This window comes from Lactuca virosa, chromosome 1, assembly GCF_052849685.1.
Source record: "Lactuca virosa cultivar CGN04683 chromosome 1, Lactuca_virosa_CGN04683_v6, whole genome shotgun sequence".
Classification (NCBI taxonomy): Eukaryota; Viridiplantae; Streptophyta; class Magnoliopsida; order Asterales; family Asteraceae; genus Lactuca; species Lactuca virosa.
This window is the reverse complement of record NC_136426.1, coordinates 253,675,708-253,701,883: the sequence shown is the minus strand read 5'-3', so window position 1 is coordinate 253,701,883 and position 26,176 is coordinate 253,675,708. Positions and strand designations below refer to the sequence as shown.

At 33.9% G+C, this 26,176-nt stretch overlaps 2 protein-coding genes across 4 annotated transcripts; one reads left to right on the top strand and one right to left on the bottom strand.

The window, feature by feature from the left end:
• Positions 1-5,887: 5,887 nt before the first annotated feature.
• Positions 5,888-18,251, top strand: LOC145166178 (Major facilitator superfamily protein). Of its 3 annotated transcripts, none has more exons than XM_079085125.1 (5): positions 5,888-6,242; positions 6,784-6,880; positions 6,964-7,181; positions 16,583-17,094; positions 17,210-18,251. In XM_079085125.1, the coding sequence occupies exons 2-5, from the start codon at positions 6,790-6,792 to the stop codon at positions 18,054-18,056; spliced, it is 1,668 nt and encodes a 555-aa protein (XP_078941251.1). In that variant the 5' UTR covers positions 5,888-6,242; positions 6,784-6,789; the 3' UTR covers positions 18,057-18,251. The 3 variants fall into 3 exon arrangements, with proteins under 3 accessions (XP_078941251.1, XP_078941242.1, XP_078941232.1); XM_079085116.1 differs by having other exon boundaries at positions 5,888-6,332; XM_079085106.1 differs by lacking the exon at positions 5,888-6,242 and having other exon boundaries at positions 6,745-6,880.
• A 1,511-nt stretch (positions 18,252-19,762) lies between these two features.
• On the bottom strand, positions 19,763-25,438 carry LOC145166168 (uncharacterized). The gene is made up of 5 exons (XM_079085097.1): positions 25,249-25,438; positions 23,866-24,252; positions 22,005-23,306; positions 20,845-21,489; positions 19,763-20,080 (listed from the first exon to the last, which is right to left on the bottom strand). The coding sequence occupies exons 2-5, from the start codon at positions 24,222-24,224 to the stop codon at positions 20,065-20,067; spliced, it is 2,322 nt and encodes a 773-aa protein (XP_078941223.1). The 5' UTR covers positions 24,225-24,252; positions 25,249-25,438; the 3' UTR covers positions 19,763-20,064.
• Positions 25,439-26,176: the final 738 nt, after the last annotated feature.

Below are 26,176 nucleotides of genomic sequence, written 5' to 3'. Positions count from 1 at the left end.
TGATATTGACCAATTAGATTTTCAACTTCAGGCTTCATTATGTTCACCTCACTCAACAAAATTTTCAAACAATACCTCCTCCGCAGCTTCCTAATTTGATGTAATTGATCAGCACCTTCCTTTTTAAATCCACATTCCCATTGTGCTAACGGACCCCCTTTATAAGTTTCCATGTGCCTCATCAAAAATATGCCACAATCTCGAATTACCCCTTGTTTTCCATGTCATGTACTGATCGAAAAAATCAATTTCATATTGAACCGAAAACGCCATATTATGATTAATTTTAAGAAGATACCTCCCAAACATATATTTCTGCAACAATAAAAAACTAATATCATAAATAAAATATTACTAAGATTATATCAAAGTCAAAATAACATACCAAATTATAAATAAGATGTGGATATGCTTCATCAGAACTACTATACAACAGGTTGTCCAAAATCACAGCTTTTCGGTTCTTAAAATCATAAACAAACACAAAATAGTGATTGTTTGAACATGTAGGAAAAAACACCTATATATAAAAAAACAAATTTCATTAAGATAATTTAAACTTTTATATAAAATAAACATATCATATTAAAACCTTACCATATCAAATCCTTTTAAACATCTTCTATCTTCCGATACACCCAAACACTGAAGGACATTCTCTTTGAAATTTTTATACTCTTCTTCACTTTTAGTTCCTTTGATATGCATATATCCAGGATTCTACTTATACAAAAAAAAATTATCAAAGCCATATTGAAACAAATAATAAAATTAAAAAAAGTTAAAATTTACCAAAATACATGTCTTGAAGAAGAAACATGACGGAGTATCTTTATTTCTAGCTCTCTCATCATAGTTTAGAACATCAACAAAACAATCAATTGTTCCATAAAATAGATGTTCATGCGGATATAAGCTCTCAAACATATGACGTTCTCCACGTTGACCAGATATGCTAAGAAATAAGTTATCCCTACAAAATTAAAATGATAATATTAATATATGTTAAATTAATAATTACCTATATTCACAAAAAAAACCCCATTACATTGGATCTTCAACTAAACTTAATACCCAGTTAGATATTATGTTCTCTTCCTTTGTCAAAGTAGTATCAATAGGAACCACACGAATCACATAAGGAGACCTCCTTACTGGAGGTAACATTTGATCTCTTTTTGGCCTTGATTTAGATGGCAATTGATTTAGATCTCTTTTACTCAAAGAACTTGTAACATGCAAATTTTTACCCCTTACATTAACCGGAGAATCAACAAACCCTTTAAATATTGATTTCTCTTGCATTTTATGACCTGAACTTAAACAAGGCTTTGATTTCTCTTGCATTTTATGACCTGAACTTAAACAAGGCTTTTTTGGAGTATATAAGACTCTATTCCTAAACCAAAGGATGGTATATCTTCATTCAACATCCTTTTTCCAATTTCCTTACCTACAATACAAAAAATAAAAATAGATTTAGAATTTGATGTCCTTTTGCATTATCATAAAATGAATAATTCATAAATATAGAAAACAATTACCCTGATGATTGAAAGAGTCATCCTCAAAACTAATTTTCCTTCTTATTGAGCCTGAACTTGAAACAGTATCAACATCACTCTGATGGAATTTAGAAAAAACTGAAACAATCTCTTGTAATTTCAATCTATACAATTGAAAATTTTTATGACTTCCATGCTTTTGCAATGCCATTTCAACTTTCTTATTCAAATCATAAACAGCCCACTGAATATCCGACTCACAATCCTGAAAATTTTTAAAATATAAATAAAATAAAAATTAATCCGAAATTTAAGAAAATATACAAATAAAAAATAAATCTTACATATATCGATCCACTTTCAAAATCTTCATAACAATTTGCAACAACACCATAACCGAAACCACCATTTTCCAATTCCTTGATTTCTCTATACTTAAGTTGATCTGATGTCCAGAAATTAATTACAGGAAATCTTCTGACAAATGACATTTGCTTACATTGAATCCTGTCAACATATAGCAACTACAAAAAACATCTTTAGTTAGAAAATATAATGATATGAATATTATTTATTATATAAAGAAATCAAAAAATTTAAAAGAATATACCGTTAGAAATTCACATGGTCCATTAAAAAATGTTTTAATTTCATTTCTGCTCCATACCACTTTCTCTTCCTTCAAACAATTCAAAACATATGCACACCAATCTATTTTATCCAACTTAGATGACTGAGACAAGTAAGGAAGAACTTTGAAATTACAAGCTCCTTGTTTGTTACATGATCCGAAACATGTACAAACCAGAATTATGAAATTCACAATGAAAACCATATCTGCTTCACTTCGCTCTATTATCTTCATCAACAAATCAGAAGGAGCTACTAATGACAATGGCTTCTTAAATTGGTCTTTCCAAATTTCAAACCAATCCTCATTACCTCGAACACCTAAACAACTTATTTGCTCATAACCCAATGGCAAACCTAGAACCCTATTCACATCTTCTCTTGTTACAGGAATATTTCCACATTCACTCTTAATAACCATCTCCTCATGATCAAAAGAATCCACAACAAAATAACATAATTTCGTTGGAATACTTTGAGTCTTCATATCAAGCAATGATCCAAAACCAATTCTTCTTACACAATCTTTTTGAATATCATTCATAGATTTCACAGACCCATAAATAGAATTAACAGAAACACGAGCATACAAAGCTTTCACATTACCAGCTTTACCATCTTTTTTTTTCTTTTTTATCAAATTTTTCGACAAACTTCTTAAAACTTCTTATACTCGCATCTTCATAATCTGAAACACTAGAAAAAGAATTACAACCTACAAAACATATCCAAAAATTACATTAACAATTAGATTAAAACTGCAAGAAGGTATTCAATCGGTTTGTATTTAATTTGAAATACCTTAGTTTCTTTAAATTTACTTCATAATAAAAATCAAACTTTAATAGGGTGTTTTAATGCAATAAAACAGCATCCTTATATTAATTGAATGTGGAATTAAAGAATATATTGATGAATACATACCTTCATTAATTTTTTTGCCCTTGAAAAGTTCATCATCAATTTTGTGTTTCTTAAGCTTCAAAGAATTGCTAGAATGAATCTCAATTGCCTTATTCACATCTGATACAATAAAAACAATTGTATTATCTACTGAATTAATGACAACTCACAAAACAACTACCTTCATTGCTTTTTTCACGTTTCTAAATACATCAACACTTGAAACACCTCCATCTTCAGGATCTTTCTTAATCTTCAATGATTTACCAGAATGTATCTCAATTGGATTCTTCAAATCTGGAACAAAATAACAGGAACTACATGAATCGATAAAACTAATAATTAAAGTTCTGAATGCTTGATGAATATGGATGAATGCTTGATGAATATGGATAAACATATGAACCTCCATCGAAAATTTGTTTCTGTATGAAATCTTCATCTGCATAATCTTCATCATCTTCAATTTCAATCGGATTATCAGCACAGTTCAAATTCCAATTCATGTTTCGAACTAATTCCTTTCGCAATCTGTTCTTTTTTTTCCTTTGCGAATTAAACTTTTTTTTATTTGAACGAGCATCCAATATGGCTTTAAACGCAAACATCGAATAAAAAACAAAACTGCAATCGATCAACTCTCATTTGAGTCAACCGAATGTCTATACATTAAAAACTAAATTGGTCCACTACGTAGAGAAAGAAGTTACCAACTGAATACAAATTTCAAATTTGAATATCCATAATAACTGATGAATACATTCAAAAAATATATATTTACAAGTATACCCTTTAAATATTAGAAAAATAATAAAAATTACAAAATACATGTGTCAAAAAATGAATGGTTCTCGCATTTTCGCATAATATATACATTTTCGCATTAACCTACTTATATATATATATATATATATATATATATATATATATATATATATATATATATATATAATAGAAAAACAAAAAGATAAAAGAAATGGTAAAATTGTCGTTTTAAGTGGACCAGGGACGTGCAATGTAATTTCTTTAAACCATATGGATACATATTATCAAATTTTTAAATACTGAACTAAAAATATGAATCTGACCGAACCACAGGGACCAAAACTATAACTTACTCTTATATTAATAAGTTAATATCGAAGAAGAATTAAAATAATTTATAGAGTAAATTACACAAACGGTCCCTCGGTTTTGAAGTAATTTGCATGTTGGGTGCCTAACTTTTTTTACTCGGAACGGTTTGGTTTTATTTTAGATTTAGTCTCTAACAGACATGAAATGACTGTTATACTGTATTTCTTTTTTACTTTTTTTTAATGGTTTTATTTTTTAATAATATTAAATTAAGAATAGCCTATTTCCCACCTTCACCTTCTCAAGGTCAAAAAGATAGGATCACCCCTTCATCGACTGCCACCATCAAACACCACTAACCACCCCATCGTCGGCTACCTGCAACACCACCACCCCATCCAAATTTCAATCATTCCCTTTATGTTTTATTATTGTTCTACTATTATATAACGAAAATTATTAATGGACCACCACCACCACCACAACCCATAAACTTTTTCTTTCTTTTTCCCTTCCGGTCACCGACCACCTATATTTGCATAAACCAAAACTAATATAGGAAACCAAAGTGAAAAGCAAAAATCTTGAATTACAAATAAAAATCAACACGAAAACCAAAATCCAAGAACCAAGTCATATTAAAACCCCTGAAACAAAATCAAAAAGATTTATGAAGATAAACTCCTCACTCCTTCACGTCCTACGATTTTGCTGTAACAAAAATTAAAATCGATTATTTGGGTGAGACTGGTTTTCGGGGTAGAGAGAGAAAACATAGTTTCCTTCTTAAGAATTCGATTTGATGGTGGATGGGAGGGTGCAGATCAACAACGGCGAACAATACGTAATCGTTGTGGATGATGCAGAAATCAAGTCATGGTGGATAGAACGGTGTATATCGACAACGGTGGTTATCCATTCATGGTAGGCGACTACGGTGGCTGCAACCACACTTGGTTTTGGTGGTGGGTTTCAAGGAGTTAGGGTTTTTTTTATCTAAAGTTTGCTAGAAGATCATAATCTTTTGGGGAAGATTCAATAAATTTCTTCAAATATATGGATTTGTTTATATTGTTGTTGTCGATGGCTTGAAGTAGATTAAAAAAAATTAGAATAATGAAAGGATGATTTGTAATGGGGATGGGGTTGTGTGTGTATGAGAGAGAGAGAGAGGGAGATAGAGAGAGAGTGTGTGTGGTGAATTAGGTGTGGTGGGGAGTGTGGTTTTTATTTTCCTTTTCTTTTTTATTATTTAAAAATGATTAACAATAATTAAAAAAAATTAAGAGAAATTCATAAGTATATAACAGTCATTACATATATAGTAAGTACTAAATTCGAAATAATACCAAATTATAACAATGTTCCGAATTAAAAAAAAAAAGAGTTAGGGATAAAAACACGCAAGCTATCCTAAACCACATGGACCATTTATGTAATTTACAGTAATTTATAAGGACATATCGGTCATTTTAAATGTTTATGAGACCAAAATCGGGAGAAAAAAAAAACAAATCACAAAGACAGTTAAACTTCTTAAACTTACATGAACATATTTTTAACTCCAAATAAAATAAAATAATTAGTTTGTATGAAGTTTGTTATCATACTTATGTGAAATATTGTGAATCTATAGTTCTTCTTTGGCAATTTTAAGAAACTAAAATTATTTATTTCTTTTATTAATTTTCCCAAATATTGTTTCGATATTTATAGTTATACTTTACAGCTGCCAAATGATATCGATTAATTTAATTTATTTATATGAATTTTTGTGTGGTTTTTAATAACAGGACTCATAGTATTAGTCATATCAGTGGAAGCAATCCCATTGGAGAATCGTCTGCTACCCATCGTCCAGGAGGAGAAAGCCGCCGGTTGGGGGTTGGGGGTTTGCAATTCCGGCGGTGGTGGTCTCGGCGGCATTAGGGGTGTTTTTTTAGCAGGAACAAGCAGGTATCGCCCGGAGGTTCCGGTGGGGAGCCCACTCACAAAGGTGGCACAAGTGATTTTGGCGGCGGCTAGGAAACATCGGTTGTCGCCGGAAAATGATGGTTTGGGGATGTGAATCCAGGCGGGAGAAGGTGGAAACGATAGGACTCTCGATGCTCGTACTAACCAATTCAGGTATGAAATAGTTTCATTTACACCCCTCTACTTTCTGTAATTTCAGGTATGAAGTATTCATTTACACCCCTCCACTTTCTGTAAATTCAGGTATGAAACATTCATTTACAACCCCTCCATTTGTAGATGTTTGCAACAAAAAAAATTACAAAATTGATCCCTTTATGAGTAATTTAATTTAATTCAATTTTATTCTTTTAAAACAAAATTAATAGAAAATGAAATGGGGTTTATTTTGCTTAAAACTATGATATATATATATATATCGTTCTATCTTTTGTTTTTATTTTTCTTTCTATCTATTTAAGATGATGACAAATGTATAAATTTAACATTTTAATTAAATTAAATAACACTTGTCATCATCTAAAATAGATAAAAAGATAATAGACACAAAATATAGGATGATATTTAATTTTTCTCTCTTTCTTTCTCTCTCTTTTTATATATATATATATATATATATATATATATATATATATATATATATAATTTGATTAAATCGATCACACTCACACCCCTTTCCTCTATGGCAACGGAGACTTCCATGGTTTTCACTAAAAGTGCTTACCATGATGTTAACCCCTCTCCAAAAAACCCTACCAAGGGTGGTTGGAAATCTGCCATTTTCATCATCTGTAAGCTCTATCTCTTTCCATCTCCATCTTTACACTAACACACACACATATATAAGTGTTGGTTCTTAAAATTTTAATTTCAGGTGTGGAGGTCGGTGAACGATTTGCTTACTATGGGGTGTCGGGAAATCTAATTATGTACCTAACGCTTGTTCTGAAAGAACCTCTTGCTACTGCTGCAAAAAACGTAAATTTGTGGCACGGCGTCTCCGCCATCTTTCCCCTTGTCGGTGGTTTCGTGGCCGATTCCTATTTTGGGAGATACAAAACCATCGTCTTTTCGTCCATTACGTATCTTTTGGTAGGTTTCCTTAGAAATCCACTTTATTACGTTTGATTTTGGTTCTCTTTTCAAAAGAGGAAAGTTGTTAGTAGTCATCAAATTTCGTATCAAACTTATACTCATATAATGGAACTCTTATAAATTTTCGAAACAATACTTAACTTTTTTTCTAAAACTTTTTAAATTAAAATACTAGTGCGTAGATCAATAAAAACTAATCTATTTTGTTGAGTGCTAAATTTCTATAAAGTTGTTACATAAAGAAGTTAGTATTAAGTTTTATATAGAATACGTCATTTAAATATATTTTTATTTTGACTTTTAATCGTTTTTGGCATCTTACATGATTTAGATTGACTATGTTGTTGAAAAGGAAAAACAAAATGCTAATGAAGTGGAAAAAAAAGATATCAATAATAAAAAATACTGAAGTTTCATTTCATCACTCAACCCGCGCTCAAATCACTCACGTGACTTCGCCGACGAGAGAATAATTTTTTACATATCTTTTTTCATTTATACTTTTATAAGCTTCTTATTTCGTTTTATTTTATAAACTGATAATACCAAAATATATATATATATATATATATATATATATATATATATATATATAATTTTAGAAATTACATTTACATCTGACCATGACGAAATCACATGGTGTCACGTGAGCATATATATAGTACATGGTTCCACCAATTATATCCCATTAACTATTTCAACTTGGTCTTTGAAATAATAATAAGTAATATATATATATATATATATATATATATATATATATATATATATATATATATATATATATATATATAAAAGGGACGGAAAAAAATAATAATGGTACATTTGATTTTTTTTCCCACAAAAAAACATGGCTTGAAAAAATTAAAGAAAAAAACGAAATAGGTTTTTTTGTATAATCTAATAGATGCACGCCCAATGTAAAAATCTACAACTATTTTCTTGGCTATTGATTATTATAACTTTCAATGTTCACAATTGATTATTTGATTCGTTGTTAATAATGGTTCCCTATTTAACCTCATATATATATATATATATATATATATATATATATATATATATATATATATATTAGTTATTGCATACGCAAACATAATATATATAAAGGTAAGGGTCCTCGGGCAAGACAGCTAACTCATCAACAACAAGTTCTGGATCGGATGGTGCTCCTTTTTATATGGCTTTTTTTGTGCTTCTTTCTCTAAAGATTTGTGCATATTTTGAAAAAGAACCTAAAACCTAAATCCAAGAGTACACATCAATCATCCAACACAACCAACTATTCATAAAAGAGAAATGAATTACAGAACGCAGTGAGTGAAATAATACGGCGATCCAAAATAGTGGAATAAAAGAACTAGGAACGAGCAAGGAAGATTTTTAGCCCCAACGACATATATATATATATATATATATATATATATATATATATATATAATTTTGGATAAACGTTAGTTAGTTATTGCATACGCAAACATAATAGTAATTCTATTTTTAGCATATTGCATTAATTGTTTAGAATATTTATGATTTGGTTTAATTCATTGAACCATTTTAGCCTTTTGCTAGGATAATTCGATAAAAGGCTAACGAAAAATCTTTGATGCTAGCTAATAAGTTGTCTAATAAAAATTAATTTTTTTTAAAATTAGTTGAAATATATAAAAAAAATATATAGAAAAATGAGTTTTTTATATAATTAATAAATAATATATTTGAAAGAATTTTCTAAAATACTTAATAAGTTTCTTGAAACACTAGTAAGAATAACTTTTTGAAAAAAAAGTAACTTCTAAACTAGTTTTTAGTTTGTCATATTGACAACATAAAAAAAAACTCGAAAAATAAGTATACATATAAATTAGCTATCATGTGCCAAAGATAGTCTTAGTTGATAGTTGAATTGCAATTGTAACCGATAAGTTAATTGATAAAAAAAATGTTTCATAAAAACCTAGTTAATAAGCTAGCTTGAATGTGAAATAAAATTATATATATATATATATATATATATATATATATATATATATATATATATATATATATTCTTTCAAAAAAAGACTATAAATACCCACTTACATACATACATATATACGTATGTAAAATGTTAAATAAATTATTTTTCTATTAACAAATAAAAAAATTTAATTACATAAAAACCTATTTTATTTGTTATAAATAGTTTATATCAATTTCGTATTGTCAGAGTTGCAAAAATCGCGACTAGGTCCCGATTAATCCCTAGGCGTTACTCGACCGATTAGAAGGCGTCTAGCGATTAATCCCTACATACACAATAAGTGTAGCAGTAGAACCCGATAAAAGTTTAACGTTTTGAAGAAGTTATATCACAATAGAAACTATTTGAGATATGGTTAGTGTTATATGAATCATATTAACCTATTTTGTTATCATATCAGTGGTATTTACGAACTTTTATAAGATATTAATCATATTTAATTTTTTAAAATTCAAAAAGTTAGCAATTAATGGTCACCGATTAATCTCCCGATTAATCTCCGCCTAGCCAGATTAATCCATTGACCCCAGTCCACCGACTAGCTAACGTCGATCGATTTTTACAAACTTGCGTATTGTTTAACAAGCTACAATATTGGATGGTTTTATTGTCAAAGGTATTTCCCATACCATATCCTTTCTCATTATGTAAACATATATAGTACAATTACATAAGATGGGCTAAATTCAACAAGGCATACATGGGTCGGTACCTAAGCCTTATACCAATTCATATAAAATACACATATATTAATATAAGGTTGGACGGAATGGAAGCGGGAAAGGGGAGAGGGAAGCTTCCCTCTCACTGGAACACCATCCCTTGGGTGAGGGGAGCAACCCGCGGGAAAGAGGTGGGGGAGGGGGTGCCGCACTCTCTCTCCTCATGTTATTGGGCAGTTTTTTTTATCTTTTTTAATATTTATAAAATTATATATCTACTAAAAAAATATAAAATATCTATCAAAATTCATGGTTTTTAATTCCCTACAAAATGAGTGTAATATATGTGTGAAATATATTTTTTTTAAAAAATAAAAAAATAGTGAGGGGAGCTTCTCACCCATTCCTTGGGTTTTATGTGAGGGAAAGGAAAGTGAATGAAAGGGTGGTGTGGCCCACAAAAAGTGAGGGAAACATCCCTCCAATACCCTCCAGTCTAATAATATACGTTAACGTCCCCCTGCAGTTTGAACTGGGGTGAAAGACAGAATGTTCAAACTGGATCTAAAGTTGAGAAACAATGGTGTTAGAAGACGTTTGGTGAAGATATCAGTGAACTGAGACGAAGACGGAACATGTAACATGCGAATTTGCTTGTAGCAACTTTATCACGAACATAATTATGTCAATATCGATGTGTTTAGTATGTTGATGTTGCATGGGTTATCGATGATATACACAACACTCATATTGTCACAATAAACAATGGTGGCTTTGTTAGGGGGCTTGTGAAGTTCCAGAAGGAGGTTGCGAATCCAAGATGTCTCAGCAATGACATTAGCAACTATGCGATATTATGCCTCTGCACTAGACCAAGAGACAATAGTTTATTGTTTGGATGACCAAGAAAAACCAGAGGTGGAACGTCTAGAGGTTGGGCAGCCAGCCCAGTCAGCATCTGAATAAGCGATTAGCCCCTGAGAAGAGGAGGCGTAGAGTTGTAAACGATATGTATCAGTGCCACGTAAATACCGTAGAATACGCTTGACAGTAGTAAATTGAGGCTTGTGAGGATCATGCATATGAAGACATATCTGCTAAATTGCATAAGTGATGTCTGGTCTAGTGAACGTGATATACTATAATATGCATGCTAAGTTGCGATACAATTCAGATCAGCAACAAGAGGACCAAAAACACCAAGTTTCGGAGAAGTGTTGGCTGGAATCCAAGTCGGCTTGCAATTTTACATTTTGGCTCACTCAAGGATGTCTAGCACATACTTTCGTTGGGATAAGAACATACCTTTTCGATCACGAGACACCACAATACTAAGAAAATAATTAAGACCTCCAAGATCTGTCATAGAAAACTAATTACCCAGAGTAGTAGAAATACGGTGTAACAACTCTGTAGAGGAGGCAGTGAGCAGAATATCATCAACACATAATAATAAATAAGTTGTATGTGAACCATCTTTGTAAATGAAGAGAGAGGAATTGTAACAACTATACACAAACCCAAATCCCATAATAAACTGAGCAAATCTATGAAACCGAGCTCTAGGGGACTGTTTGAGGCCATAAAGAGATCTCTGCATAAGACATACATGATCAGGAAATCGATGATCCCCAAAACCGGGAGGTTGCTTCATATAAAATGTTTCATGTAAATGACCATGTAAAAAAACATGTTTCACATCAAGTTGGCGAATCAGCCAATGATAAGAAGCATCTATAGTGAGTATTGTAAGAATGGTAGCCGATTTTACAACAAGGCTAAAGGTCTAACCATAGTCAATGCCAGGCCATTGTGTCTTGCCATTATCCACGAGACGGGATTTGTACCGAGCAAGAGAGTCATTTGTATTATGTTTCTTTTTAAACAGCCGGATGCAATTAATGATGTTAGCATCAATAGGGCGCGGGAAAAGGGTCCAAATATAAATAAGTGCTTGATAATCCTCTTGCATGACATTTCACCAGTTCGGGTCTCGAAAGGACTGTAAATAGAAACGAGGAATGGGAGAAGACACATCAACATGAAGGTTCAACTTTTGAATAGGTTTTGATATAATGTAACGAGAACGAGTCGCCATCGGATGAGATGAAGTAGGTGGATCAACCGGAGTAGCAGTGGTATTTTAGACAAATATGGAGACAAAAGGCTCGTAAGGAGCCATTATCGGAGAAGTAGCGGAAGATTGGTCAACAACATGCTCGAGAGGAGTTGCGCCATCAGTACCGGAGGTCGGGATGGAGGATTTCGAAGGGGAGACGTCAAAAGGAGAGGCATTTCCAGTAGGAGAGGTGGTAGTGTTAATAGTCAGAGACAAGGGTAACCCAGAAGATCAAAGGATACTGATAGAAACAAGATTGATGTCTTCAGTGTCATGATCAAGGAAGTGATAGGAAGGAGATTGAGTAGGAGTCATGCAACCAAACACGAATGAGGTTTCGTCAAATACCGCATGTCTATATATGATAATTTTTTATGGCAAGATTTAAACACCGATAACCGCGATGATGAGTTGGATATCCTAGGAAAACACATGGAGTGGAGCGTGAAGATAGTTTGTGAGAGGTAACAATATGGGGAAAACATAAACAACCAAGTTTGTGAGAGGTAACAATATGGGGAAAACATAAACAACCAAATACGCAAAGATGAGAATAACTGGGTGTTTTATTGAAAAGTTTTTGGTATGGAGTGGAATTATTTAAGAGTTGTGGAAGGAAATATATTCAGTAAATGAAACGCCGTGTGAATAGCATCTACCCAATATTGTGGTGGAATGTAGGCATGAAAAAGAAGAGTACGAATAACGTTGTTAATTATGCGTAACACACATTCGGATTTTCCATTTTGTTGAGACGTGTGTGGGCAAGAGAAACGAGCGGGAATGCCATGAGTGTCACAAACAACTTGAAAAATAGAATTATCATATTCACCCCATTATCACTGAATAGATTCAATAGTAGAATGAAGTTGAGTTTGAACGAATTTATAAAAGTGTTGAAATTTAGAGAACAAATCCGATTTGACATGTACGGGATATACCCATAAAAAATGCGAAAAATTCTCAAGAATGACATAATATTTTATTCCGCTAACACTAGAAATAGGAGAAGTCCATACATCAGAATGAATTATTTGAAATGGATATTGCGCAACAGAATTAGACATAGTAAAAGGTAACCAAACATGTTTACCCAACTAACACGACTGACATAAACTAGATTTATTTGAGTTCAAACATGGAATCAAACTTTTAGATGTTAAATGTTGAAAAACATGAGGATCCGCATGACCAAGTCATTAATGCCAAAAAGATGTGCCGATAGACAGAAGAGCTTGACGGGTCGACTTGGTGACTGGATAAAGATCACCAAAACTGTCACATTGCAAAAGAGTTTGTCGACTTTGAAAGTCATGCACAAAGAAACCAAATTCAATTATGCATTTATTGTCTTTAACAAAAGGAAGAACATAGATTAATTTTTTTTATAATATTTGGAGTAATAAGAATACGATTTAAATGAAGTAGACGAAAAGAGTGACTATGAGGAAGAGTTGTGTGACAAGAAGTTTTTACAAGAATAATAAAACCATCACCAACTAGTACTGTAGATGGAAAATCATTATTGCTAATAGAATTAGGGATACATGAATCCGCGTAAAGATGAGCAGTCACTCTCGTATCCATATACCAGTTTGCTTGAGTCGGATCATTCAATGTAACGGTGTTAAATATTTGCAGAAATAGAGTGGCTTGTTCTTGAGTAATGGGTTGAGGCGAGAGGAAGGCATGTTGTGAAGGAGAAGCATTGGGCCAGGTGTGTTGAGAATGTGTAGCAGTGGGCCAAGTATGATGGCGAGAATTAATTTGGGCCTGATTATGTTGGATCAGTGGCATGAACTGATGTTGTTGTTGGGTTGAAGACCAAGTGGGTAGAATTCTGGGAAATGTGCAACGCACCATAGGACCAAGGGGACCACCTCCAAGGAGTTAAAACCATTCTATGTTGCTGTTATGATTAATGATTACCACCATGTGCACCTCGTGCGCCTCCTCTGCCTCCTCCTCATGAGTTCCTGTCATCCCTATAGTTTCGGCCACCTGGTCGACCACCACCCTGATATTGTTGAACATTATTTCCTATTCTGTAATTTTGATTGTTCAAACTATGTTGCGTGGGAAGAGTTATTGGAGAATATGAGTGATCGGAGTGAGTACATGTAAAGAGAGAAGATCGATTTTCATTATGTTTCATTTGTTGTTCCTCCATTATGAGAATCGATCTCGCTTCAGCAAGAGTTTGGAACGGAGTTTTGTGACGGATAATGGTAGCCACATTAGTTATCTCTGAAAAGAGTATCCAAGCTTTTCCAAACATCGTACGCAATATCATTCCTTTTGAAAATAACCTGAAGGGAGTGGTAGAACCCTTAGCACAATGTCACATCATTTTTTGTGCTGCCACATCATGTTTTTTGGTGACACTTCACTAGCATGTTTCCCTTAGTATTTCATTGGGAGTTGTAGTGTGGTAATTTAATAGGGTTGATTTAAGAAAAGGGGGGGGGGGGGGGGGGGGGGGGAAGGGGAGGGGATGGGGGAATTAAAATAAATAAAGAAATAGAAATCAATCAAAGTCAATAGGGCAACCGCCAATCAAATCCTCTTTCTCTCTCTCTCTCACACATCTTGTTGAGTTGTCGGCGAGACCTCCCCAGCGAGCTCCCTGGCACACGCCAAGGGCGGTGTGTAGCGAGGGTAGCAACGCATGACGATCCCCTCCTAGCGCCCCACTCCCTATAGCCTTAGAAGGATGAATACTTCATATGTTAGTGGTTGATAGTTATTAATGATGGTTTTCAACAAAAAATACGGAAAAAAAAGGGTATGTGGAACCCATATTTATTAAACTAATTTTCTTAACAAATTAATAATAATAAAAATAATAATAATAATTTAGTCCTTGTGGTTTGCAAAAAACTTTTGATAGAGTCCAAAAAATTCCCGACTTGCATGGAATGTCCAAAATCAAAACTTTTATGTGGTTTTGGTCCTAAAATTAAGAAATTATAGGGGTTTTGGTCCATGAAACACTTGAATTGACCTTTTTGCCCTTTTAATTTCTTTTTTGAGTTTTTTTAATAATCCTTTTTCACTTTTTATTACTTAAAAATAAAAAAATGATGGGCCTACTAATGACCCATCGTCTTTTGATCATAAGAAAATAGTTGACCATTCATTCTTCTCTCGACCTTCTCTCTCAACCTCCTTTACTCTCTCCTGCAAGATAAAGCTTCCACCATCGTCCTTGTCTCCACCGATGATAGCAGCCGAGTTTTTCTCGTCTTTACCCTCTGTTCTAACTTTATGTATGTTCTACCTATACCTAAATAAACACTGCAAACGGTTATACATGAGAGAAAGAGAGAAGAAGGTTAACATAATGAAATCCTTGAAGGGAAAGAAACGACGACGATTCAAGGAGGGGATTATCACCAAAAATCACAAGTACACAGAGGCTTCTAGAACCCTAGTTACGCATAAAATTAGGTACGAATTGATAGTGGAGCTTAGAAGGGCAGGTTGAGCATTGACGAGGCAAATGCGTCATTACACGAGTAGAGGAATTGATTGGCTAGTGTTGGTATCTGATGATTCTGATTTCTTGGATATGCTGAGAAGGGCTAGAGCTTCAAATTTAGGGACGGTGGTTGTAGGTGATTAGGACAGAGCATTGGGAAACAAGCTGATTTGTGGGTTCCATTGAATAGGGTCAAGAATGGGGAGATTACAGAAGAATATTTGGTACTCAGAACCAGAAATGATTTCATATGAATTTGTATGTTCATACCCAGAAATCTAGAGAGATAGAGAGGCTACGGTGGGTATAGGTGGGGTCGAGTGGGCGGTGGCTATCGACGATGGGAGAGGTGGCTGGAGATTGGCGAGGTTGCTGGAGGTGGGTGATGATGGATCTGGTCTGGTTTTTTCATCTAGAAATTGCATGTGAAATGAAGGGAGGAAGAAGAAGATAAGGGGGATATATATATATATATATATATATATATATATATATATATATATATATATAGAGAGAGAGAGAGAGAGAGAGAGAGAGTAAAAAAAGAAAAGGAAATAGAAAGGGGGAAGGGGTACGATGGAGATGGATGTGGGTGTTGTTTTATTTATTTTTTATTTTTTTATAATTATTTAAATTCTAAAATAAATAAAAAAATGTAAAAATAATAATAAGGGTAAAATAGTCTTTTTATATTTATTTGGACAAAATCACATAAAAGTTTTGATTTTGAACCTTTCATGCAAGTTGGAAACTTTTTGAACCCTATCTAAAAAATTTTGCAAACCATAATTTGTCTATTTAATTTTAGGAGATCAAAATCGCAACAAAAACAAATTATTAAAAAAATAGAGATAAACTTGTTAAACTTTTGATTAACATATTTTTAACTCTAAACAAAATAAAATAATTAGTTTGTATGATGTTTGTTATCATAATTATGTGAATGTGAATGTATAGTTCTATGTTGGAAATTTTAAGAAACTAAAATGATTTATTTCTTTTTTTTCTCTCTCAAATATTGGTTCGATATTTATAGTTACATTTTACAGCTGCCAAATGATATCGATTAATTTAATTTATTTATATGAATTTTTGTGTGGTTTTTAATAACAGGGACTCATAGTATTAGTCATATCAGTGGAAGCAATCCCATTGGAGCATCGTCTACTACCCTTCTTTCTAGCACTTTACATAATCAACATCGGAGAAGGTGGCCACCGTCCCTGTATTCAGACCTTCGCCGCCGACCAATTTGACGACCATCTCCCGGAGGAGAAAGCCGCCAAGAGTTCATTTTTCAACTGGTGGTACTTGGGTATTGTGCTTGGCGCCACTTCCGCCATACTGGTTCTGATTTACGTTCAAGACAACATCGGATGGGGTTGGGGGTTTGCAATTCCGGCGGTGGTGGTCGCGGCGGCGTTAGGGGTGTTTTTAACAGGAACGAGCAGGTATCGCCGGGAGGTTCCGGTGGGGAGCCCACTTACAAAGGTGGCACAGGTGATTGTAGCGGCGGCTAGGAAACGCCGGTTGTCGCCGGAAAATGATGGTTTTGGTATGTGTGTTGAGGCGGGGGAAGGTGGAGACGATGTGACTCGATCCTTGGCTCGTACTAACCAATTCAGGTATGAAATAGTTCCATTTACACCCCTCTACTTTCTGTAAATTGCAAATCACCGACCACCTCAAGCTGGTATCAATGGTGTTTTCCGGTGAGTTACAAACACTCGATTTTCTCAGGTTTTTGGACAAGGCGGCGATGATGGACGAAATCGACCGACTTCCGGGGAAAAAGAAGGATTGGAGGCTGTGCACAGTGAACGAGGTAGAACAGGTGAAGCTTCTCTTCCGGCTGATTCCGATATGGTTATCCTGCTTAATGTTCGCCGTTGTGATAGCCCAACTCGGCACCTTCTACACCAAACAAGCCAGCACCTTAAATCGAACCATCGGCTCCTCCAGCCACTTCCAAATCCCTCCGGCGTCCCTTCAAGTCCTCCCAGGCCTAACAATCCTAACCGCCGTCCCAATCTACGAACGCCTCCTCATCCCCACCGCCAGACGCTTCACCAACCACCCCACCGGAATCACAATCCTCCAACGTATCGGAGTCGGGATCTTCTTCTCGATCTTGACCATGATCGTCTCCGCCCTAGTCGAATCCCGGAGAATCAGAATCGCAAAAGAACATGGTCTAATCGACACCCCGAAATCAATTCTTCCGATGAGCGTATGGTGGCTGGTGCCGCAGTACGTGTTGATGGGAATCTCCGACGTGTTTACAGTCGTGGGGTTACAGGAATTGTTCTACGATCAGGTGCCGGAGGGGATGAGGAGTATGGGAGCTGCGGCGTATATGAGTGTGGTGGGTGTCGGAGGCTTCATAAGCAGTGCACTGATAACGGTGCTGCAGGCGGCGACGGCGAGACATGGGGATGAATGGTTGAAGGGGGATAACTTGAACAGAGCACACCTTGATTACTTTTATTGGGTGTTGGCTTGTTTGAGTGGATTGAGTCTGGTTTTATATGTAGTTTTGGCTAAGGGTTTTGTTTATAAGAAGCTTCAAAGGGATGATGGGGTTTAACCGTTTAGGGTTTAGGAGTCAATCTGGTCAAATGGTACTTACTATTTACTATTTAGGAGAATTCTAATATAGATTCTAGATTGATATCCCAGAATTAATATGCTTTACATATGATAAGACATAAGTCGTGTAAAAAGGTAAACCAGGGTTATAATTTGTATTTTTGAACGGGTTAAGAATAAGACTTAAGATAAATGGGTTGCTTGACCTATATTTTTTTTTCTTGGAAATAACTTATTTTAAAATCTAGAATGGTATATGATGAATCAACTATATATATATATATATTCACCTTTGTACTATTTCTTATGGGAAGTTTACCTTTGGACGACTATCTTTGTAGTATTTTAAGGACTTCTTTTTATAAATGATCCGTGTTTCTCCATCGACAATTTTAAGTATTTGACTTGTTGCTTTTTTCATGTTTTTTTTCCTTGCACAAAATTCCTTTTACTATGCATGTTAAAATTCGATTTAAAATGTTGAACTTCATCGTCATTTTTTTCTTCTAATTTATCACCGGGGTTCGATCTCGGTAAACTAAAAGAAGACGATATCTCTTTTGTCTTTATCCCTACCTAAAGATCACATAGATTCTTAAATTTCACATTCGTCATAATCATCCTTGAAAAATCTTTACACAAACATCCGATAAAGTTGTATAATTCAAGTCATATATATATATATATATATATATATATATATATATATATATATATATATATATATATATATATATATATATATATTAAAGGCGCCGCTTGGATGAGCGATCGTGGCATTGTTCCATTTTGGGCTTTTGTGACAACCTACAAAATGTTTTCGATCACTTTGATTTTTTTTCGTTGATTGTGTAAGTTGTTATACAATCATTTCTTGACTATTTTGTTTTGTTGTGAATTGTGATTAGGGTGTGTATGAGTCGGTTATAGGCCAAAACATATCATAATCATTACTATCGGTTAATATATTTTGGTAACCATTGGCTATTGGTTATTATTGGTTTCGGTTAATGGTTTTATTTGGTTAATGGTTTTGATTATCGGTAAATATTGGTTAAACCAAAATGATCAAAAGTTATATAACAATAAGAAGTGTGTTGCTATAAACTGTGAAATACAAATAATGCATTACTATAAAAAAGTAAAAATTAGAAAGTATGTTGATATAAAATGAAAGAAAAAAAAAACAAATAGTGTATTTTGCTATATGTTAAGTATTATAATTGTAATTTTTTTTTACCCTTTTAGCATCTCAATTAAACGACCATCAATGTATCAGAACTACATTTTTAAAATTTATCTTCGGTTTAAAAAAGAATTTTGAATATAAATAGGCAAGTTTTCAATTTTTTTTTTTAAGTTTCTGAGTATTTATAAATTTTGCTCTTACTGAGTTTCTGTCATAAACAATTCAAATTTCGATGGTAGTTGAGGCTATAGTCGATAGAGAATCAAAATAAAGATTGGATTAGAGAATTAAGAATTTATACGAAAAAATGGTGTGAAGTACAGTTACTGTGATAAGAAGATTCAAAATTATGGTACAACTTTCACCACATTGGTTTCTGTCGATTTTTGCAAGCTCTTCAAGCAATTCAAATTTATGGTACAACTTTATTGCTTTTAAACTTATAATATATTCCTTATTATTAATTGTGATAAATTTTTAGTCCTATCAATGTAACTCATTAAAATATCACAATGTACCCAAGAGAACTGTTTAAGTCAAATGTAGCACTGAAGGGAGTAAGTAACAGGCATTGTCTGAACAAAATAAGTAAAACTACTAGAAACTGTGCATATGAAACGTCTGAAAGCTAAAACCTCCATTTACCAACATTAACAAGCAACTAATCTCTAATTGCTAAAACCTACTGATGAAATTACCAATCTAACCCGAAATTACACAAACAAGATAACAATTTGCAATCTCAAACCACAAACTTTGCCCAGGATCCAAAATCCAACCATCTGCTTTTTATTAATCTTCCACAAATAGCAAAGGCTTATTCCTCATTCTCTCTGCAAAAACAAACAAGTGGATCAAATAACCATTCTCTGTGTAAAATTATATTTAGTTGATATACAAGCAACAAAAATGTACTACTGTTTTTTTTATATTAAAGCATTATACTTACATAATTTCCTAGGAAAACATTGTACTTTGAAAAATCTATCTGATTTCAGCATTGTACTTTTGACTTTTTCTTATCAAGATTTTGTACTTTGAAAAATCTATCAACTTACATCATTGTACAGATGAAAATTGCTTTGATTTTGGATAACACTGCTAATATCAGATAGATTTTTATGGAACAATGTTTATTATAAACAGATATATGAAAGAACATTGTACAACAAAAATGAACCAGATTATATTTTATACCAGTGAAAATATACTTTCAATTCTTTTCTTATCAACACATGTTACTTCAAAAAATCTACCCAATTGTAACATTGTACCAAATTATATAAGGGTTAATCTCAAAAAAAACCTTATATTTTGTGTTTTTTCCGGATTAAACCTCAAAAAAAAAAAAAAAAAAATTGCCTGATAAAAGACTTTGCATTTTTTCATTTTTTCCGATCTGGCCCTCTTAGTCATTTTTTCCCAAAAAAATTTGTAAAATGTGAGGGTTTTTTCGAAAATATAAGGTTTTTTTTAAAATTAACCCATTATATAACTAATTAATATTTTGGATTATTGGCAACTTGTAAGTTATATATAAAAAAACAATATTTTAATAATACACAACAAAAGTACAATGTTATAAAAAAACACTTACTTGCATGATCTCTTATTATGTCCAAGCCCTTTACACTTCCCACACTGCAATTGCCTTTTCAAGAAATCCGACGGCCCGATCCGCCCGGCCGCCACTTTCCTAATCTTTGTCCTGCCCGGAGTCCGCATGGTGGGCGGCGGTGTCACCAACACCGCCCCATCCTCCGCCTCACTATCCACCAACCTTTCCACATTTGGAATCGGATGAATCGAGTCAGCATAAGTGGACTGATACGTTTCCACATGAAAATACCTCGAACAATGATCATACGGGCTCCGCCCATAAGATTCCAGCACAGCAATCGCATGACAGCATGGCAGTCCAGTCAGCAACCACCCTTTACAGCTACAATCCCAATTTTCTATATCGACGATATCGACGGTTTCACCGAACCGGACCTCGAATTTGCTCCCGTGGGACCGGAGGATTTGGACTGCTCGGGCTTTTATGATCTCGTTTTTTAGTTTTTCTTCCATGGATGGAGTTAACCGAGTTAACCACTGAGTTGACTCGACTCGGCGAGTGTAGATGAGTTGCATCATTTTGCCACGTAACTCGTCGATCATTTGGGTTATTGGTAACTCGTTGGCTTCGGATACCCATGAGTAGAAAAGATGCCCGAAGTTTGATGTCATGTGGTTGTACCTAAAAATAGCCACAAAAATAATTTTTCAAGAAATGACATTATTTCGCAAGATAAGGATGTCATTCGCGAAAAAAATGATTTTTCGAAATGTTTTTTTATTTCACAAAATTGCTATATAAATGGTCCCTACTACAAAAAGTCTTATGGTCATCTTGTGATAGGGACCATCCATATTGGTCATTTTAGTGAGTAACACTTTTTTAAAATTATCATTAAAATTTACTAGATATTATTATATAAGCTTATAAAAATGATTAAAAATTTTATCTTCAACAAAAAAAAAATCTGTCAAGATAACTAGTACCAAAAAGACACAAGAAAAATTAAAAAAATAAAAATAAAATGGTCCTGTCCTTTTAAAAGAGTTAAAACAAGAACCTCACCTTTCATTTTCACGACTTTTCAAGAAAAGGACAGGTCTTTTTCGTTTTGAAAAAACAAAACTGTTTAAAACCAGACTAAAAAAGTAAAAAGTAAAAAGTAAACTACTCTATTTATTCATATAAAATTATACCTTAGCCCACCAAAAAACGTATTGGCCCAATGTTCAGGTTCGCTTCTAATAACCCAATTATACGCTTCAGGTGAAATGGCTTTAATATCCTCCGTACATTTCTCAAACGCCTCAAGCTTCGGTGCATGTGCAGCAGCATATAAATCCTCCACCATAAGCCTTCTTGCATCATGCGAAAAATGCCCTTTCAAATCCTTATTCAATTTTTCCGCTAAATACCCAAGACAATACGCATGATAACACTCCCCACCAAATATCTCCCTCAAAGACTCCCTCAACCCCTTTTGAAAATCCGCCACAAACGTAATTTGCCCCGGTGTATGCACCACAAGCTTCAACTCCGTCAAAAACCACCGCCAGTTCTCCGCCGTCTCCTCGTCCACCACCGCAAACGCCACCGGAAACGCCCCATCATCACCGTCGGCCGCCGTGGCGGTCAACAACATCCCTTGGTAGCGCGAATTCAACGGTGTGGAATCGAGGAAGAGCAACGGGCGGCATCCTTGTAAGAAACCGGAAATCGATGCGTGAAAAGACACAAAAAGACGATGAAAACTCGAATCCTCTTTCGTGCTAAATGTAGCAAGAGATCCGGGATTTGTTTCCATTATTTTCTCACAAAAAAACGGGAGTTCGGAATACGCGTCTTTATACGATCCAAGAAGTTGTTCGCGCGCGTATTCTTTAGCCCTACGCGCTTGCGAGTAGTTTAAATCGATCCCGTAATCGCGTTTAAGTTCAGTCGCGATGTCTTTCGGTTTGATTTTTGGTGATTCTTTTACTTTTTCTTTTATTAAATTCCCTACCCAACTTCTTTTCGCGCGAAATGGAGCTTTTGAAGTGACACCTTGGCAATTATGAACGGGTCGCATTGTTTTGATGCAAACCAATTGAGTTGTGGAAAGTTTCGAGGCGTGGATTCTCCATGGACAACCTTCGGCTTTGCATTTTACAGTGACGCGTTGGTTTTCGTTTTTTTTGTAGACGAAGTTGAAGGCGTGGGCGATTGAGAATTTGCGGAGAGCTTCGCGGAATTCGGCGAGGGAATGGAATCGTTGGCCGACTCCGGTGATGAGATTCTCCCATTGCTTGGCGGCCATGCGTTGGTCGGAATCAATGACCGCCATCGGAAACGGATTCGCGGAGATCGGAACCGCTCCCGGAATGATTTCGGTGGTGGTTTCGATGTCGATTGGCTCGTTGAGTGCGATTGCGTTGTTTGAGGCCGGAATTGAGGTCGGAATTGGAGTCGCTTGAACCACTGCTGTTGTTTCCGTTGGCTTCTGTGGTGTCTTTTGTGGCCTACACAAAAAATTACAAAATAACAAAATTAGGATTTATTTTGGGTAAAACAAGGAACTAGCAATGTAATTTCATTGATTTGTGTATTATTTAAAGTATTCTACATTCATTTCTTCCTATCACAACATTTTTATTTGAAGAAATTTCATCAAAATATAAAGCACTTTTTATTTGCTATAATTGAGTATATTGCTTTAATAAGAAAAAAAACTAAAAGTACAATGTTGTAATAAAAGTAGGATGTATTTATGTATTGATAAAACCCTACTTTTAATTCTTTCTAAAACAGCATCATACTTTCAATTTTTTCTTTTATTATTAAGGCATTGTAGTTTTACAAATCTTTCTTATTAAAACATCATACTTTGAAAAATATTATTAGGTAGATCTTTCAAAATACAACACTATAAAAAACAAACCAATGAAAGTACATGGCTATTTCTTTCATTAAACCCTATATATTACATAACAAAAAAAAAAAAAAAAAAAAAACATAATAGAGATTTATATCTAAGAACATAAGTAAAAAGAAAACTAGATTATATATATAGGCAATTACCTCCGAGCTGGTTGTTTTTTCTTGACATTTTTACCCATAGGGGCTTCTTTCATAATAAAGACCTCAAGCTGATCTGCTTCTTTATAGTAATTAACCATTCTTTGAAAGTCCTTATCTTTAGAAACAGTAATGAGATTCTTTTTGTTTCCAGGCAAGAAATACTTAACAACCATTCCATCTACAGTTGAATCAATAGTTTCTGCAATTTCTTGTTTGAAACCACTTAATTGCATATTTTCATCAAGATCAACTGCATATGCTTCACCTCCACCATAAGTCATGGATCCATCATCATGGGTGTCAAAATCACCACCATATTGGCAAATTGCAATCATTTTCTTTGATGGAACTATCGCCATTTATGGCAAATGTAGTTTGATAGCAAACCTGAATGTTTATTTATCACCAAAAGGAAACTGTCAATTTAGAAACTTTAAAACAATAAGTGTATTTGAACCTTCTGGAGACATTGATTTGTTTACTAATACAACAATATTCATATCATTTAAGCCAAATTTAGCAGAGATGTAACAGATAGATAGGTGATTTTAACAACAAACACCCAAAAAGTCTAAATCATACAACGATCAAAAGGAGATACAAAATGAAAGGTACCAAACACTACAAATTTGTAAAACAAGAAAAGCTAAAAACGAAACATGTCAAAGAGACAAAGACAGACTCAAATGATCCAAAAATCCAAATCAAACAGGTATTTTATCCAGAATTTCATATCAGTGTATGCAGTTACATTACAAATTCTTGTGTTCATTCAAACTACACAAGCTGAACCGACTATTCCTCTATCATCTGCGTCCATTAAAGGGTACAGTAATTCTTGAAATTTTGTACAGCAAATCAAGTACAATCTTCAATTGAAATTGAATTCGTTTCAAATCGACATCTGGGTTTGTACCAATTCATGAACCATAAATTCATCAAATCTGAATAACCTTTACAGAAAGCAAATCCGCAGTTAACCTAAACTTCAAAATTCATATCAACAACTTACACCGAACCCTTACAAGAACGAAGAGATAGATTACATGACAAATAAAGCCCCACAACGAACTAAAGTTCGAGTATTTAGCATGATCAAACTGTTAGTGACAAAAAACCCAAAACACAAAATCACATAAGAACAGCGATACCAAATCAAAAAAAAGTCAAACCCTAAAAATCTGATAAACAGAACACAAAAACCCAAATCCGAAACATCGCAATTACTCAAGATTAACACAATCTAGCTAAAATTGAGTCCAAAGACTCATCGGAACTCATGATGAGAACCCGATTGTGCGTTCATCCTTTTGTTTAAAGGTTTGAGATGGACAAAATAGAACGAATGAGAAAGAGTGGAAGGGGGGAAGTAAAAGGGAATACCTGGTAAAGATTAGGGTGAAAATACGAAACTTTTGGATGAAATTTTCTGGTCTGCCCTTGAAGATTGCAGGTAGGGCTAAGGGGGTTGAGAAGACGAGGAGAGAAAGAATGGGGGATAGAGAGAGAAAAGGGTTAGAGAAAGAGGGAGGAAGAGAGGCGCATCTATGGAAGCTTAGGGGGGTGCAATAGGGCAAACTATATTATATATACCTAGCATCTAGAACCCTACATCTATTTTTCAATTCAATACCCTATTCGCAGCCGTTGATTTCCTTTTATCCTTAGTTTTGATCCCTTGATTGAATAAGAGTACACAATACGGACTGGGTTTGCTACCACCTAACAATTTCTCATATCCCATCTTCATCCACATTTATATCGCTATTTCGCAATTAATATTATGGACTTCTCTCGCTAAAACTAAATTTATAGTATTTAGAAGTTATAGTTTTTTAGAGCATTAGGTATGGGTCATCGTTATAACATCAAATTCATATGTCACCTCATCTATAACATCACCATAACATCAAGAGGGAAATGGTGTTCCTCATGTTATAACATGTTAAAAAGTAGAGAGAGAAAAAAAGAAAATGATTTGATTGGTTGATAAAGGCAACAACCAATTAAACTTCCCGTTGCATCTTGTGTTTGTCACAACAAGATATGCCATAACATCCTCTTAACAAGAAGGGGGGTGGTGTTCATCTTGTTATGACTAGGTTATGAGATGCCACATCAGCAAAAATAGCACTTCTCGGTTCTCCATACCGTATGCTCTTATTTGTTATATATAAGTATGTTTGATAAAAGTAAATTATAAATTATATTAAAAGAATTTGTCTAACAACTAAATATGAAATATAATAATTAAATAGTAATTTTAATTTAGAAATTTTGGTTTAAACTAAAAACTAAAAATTTATATCTA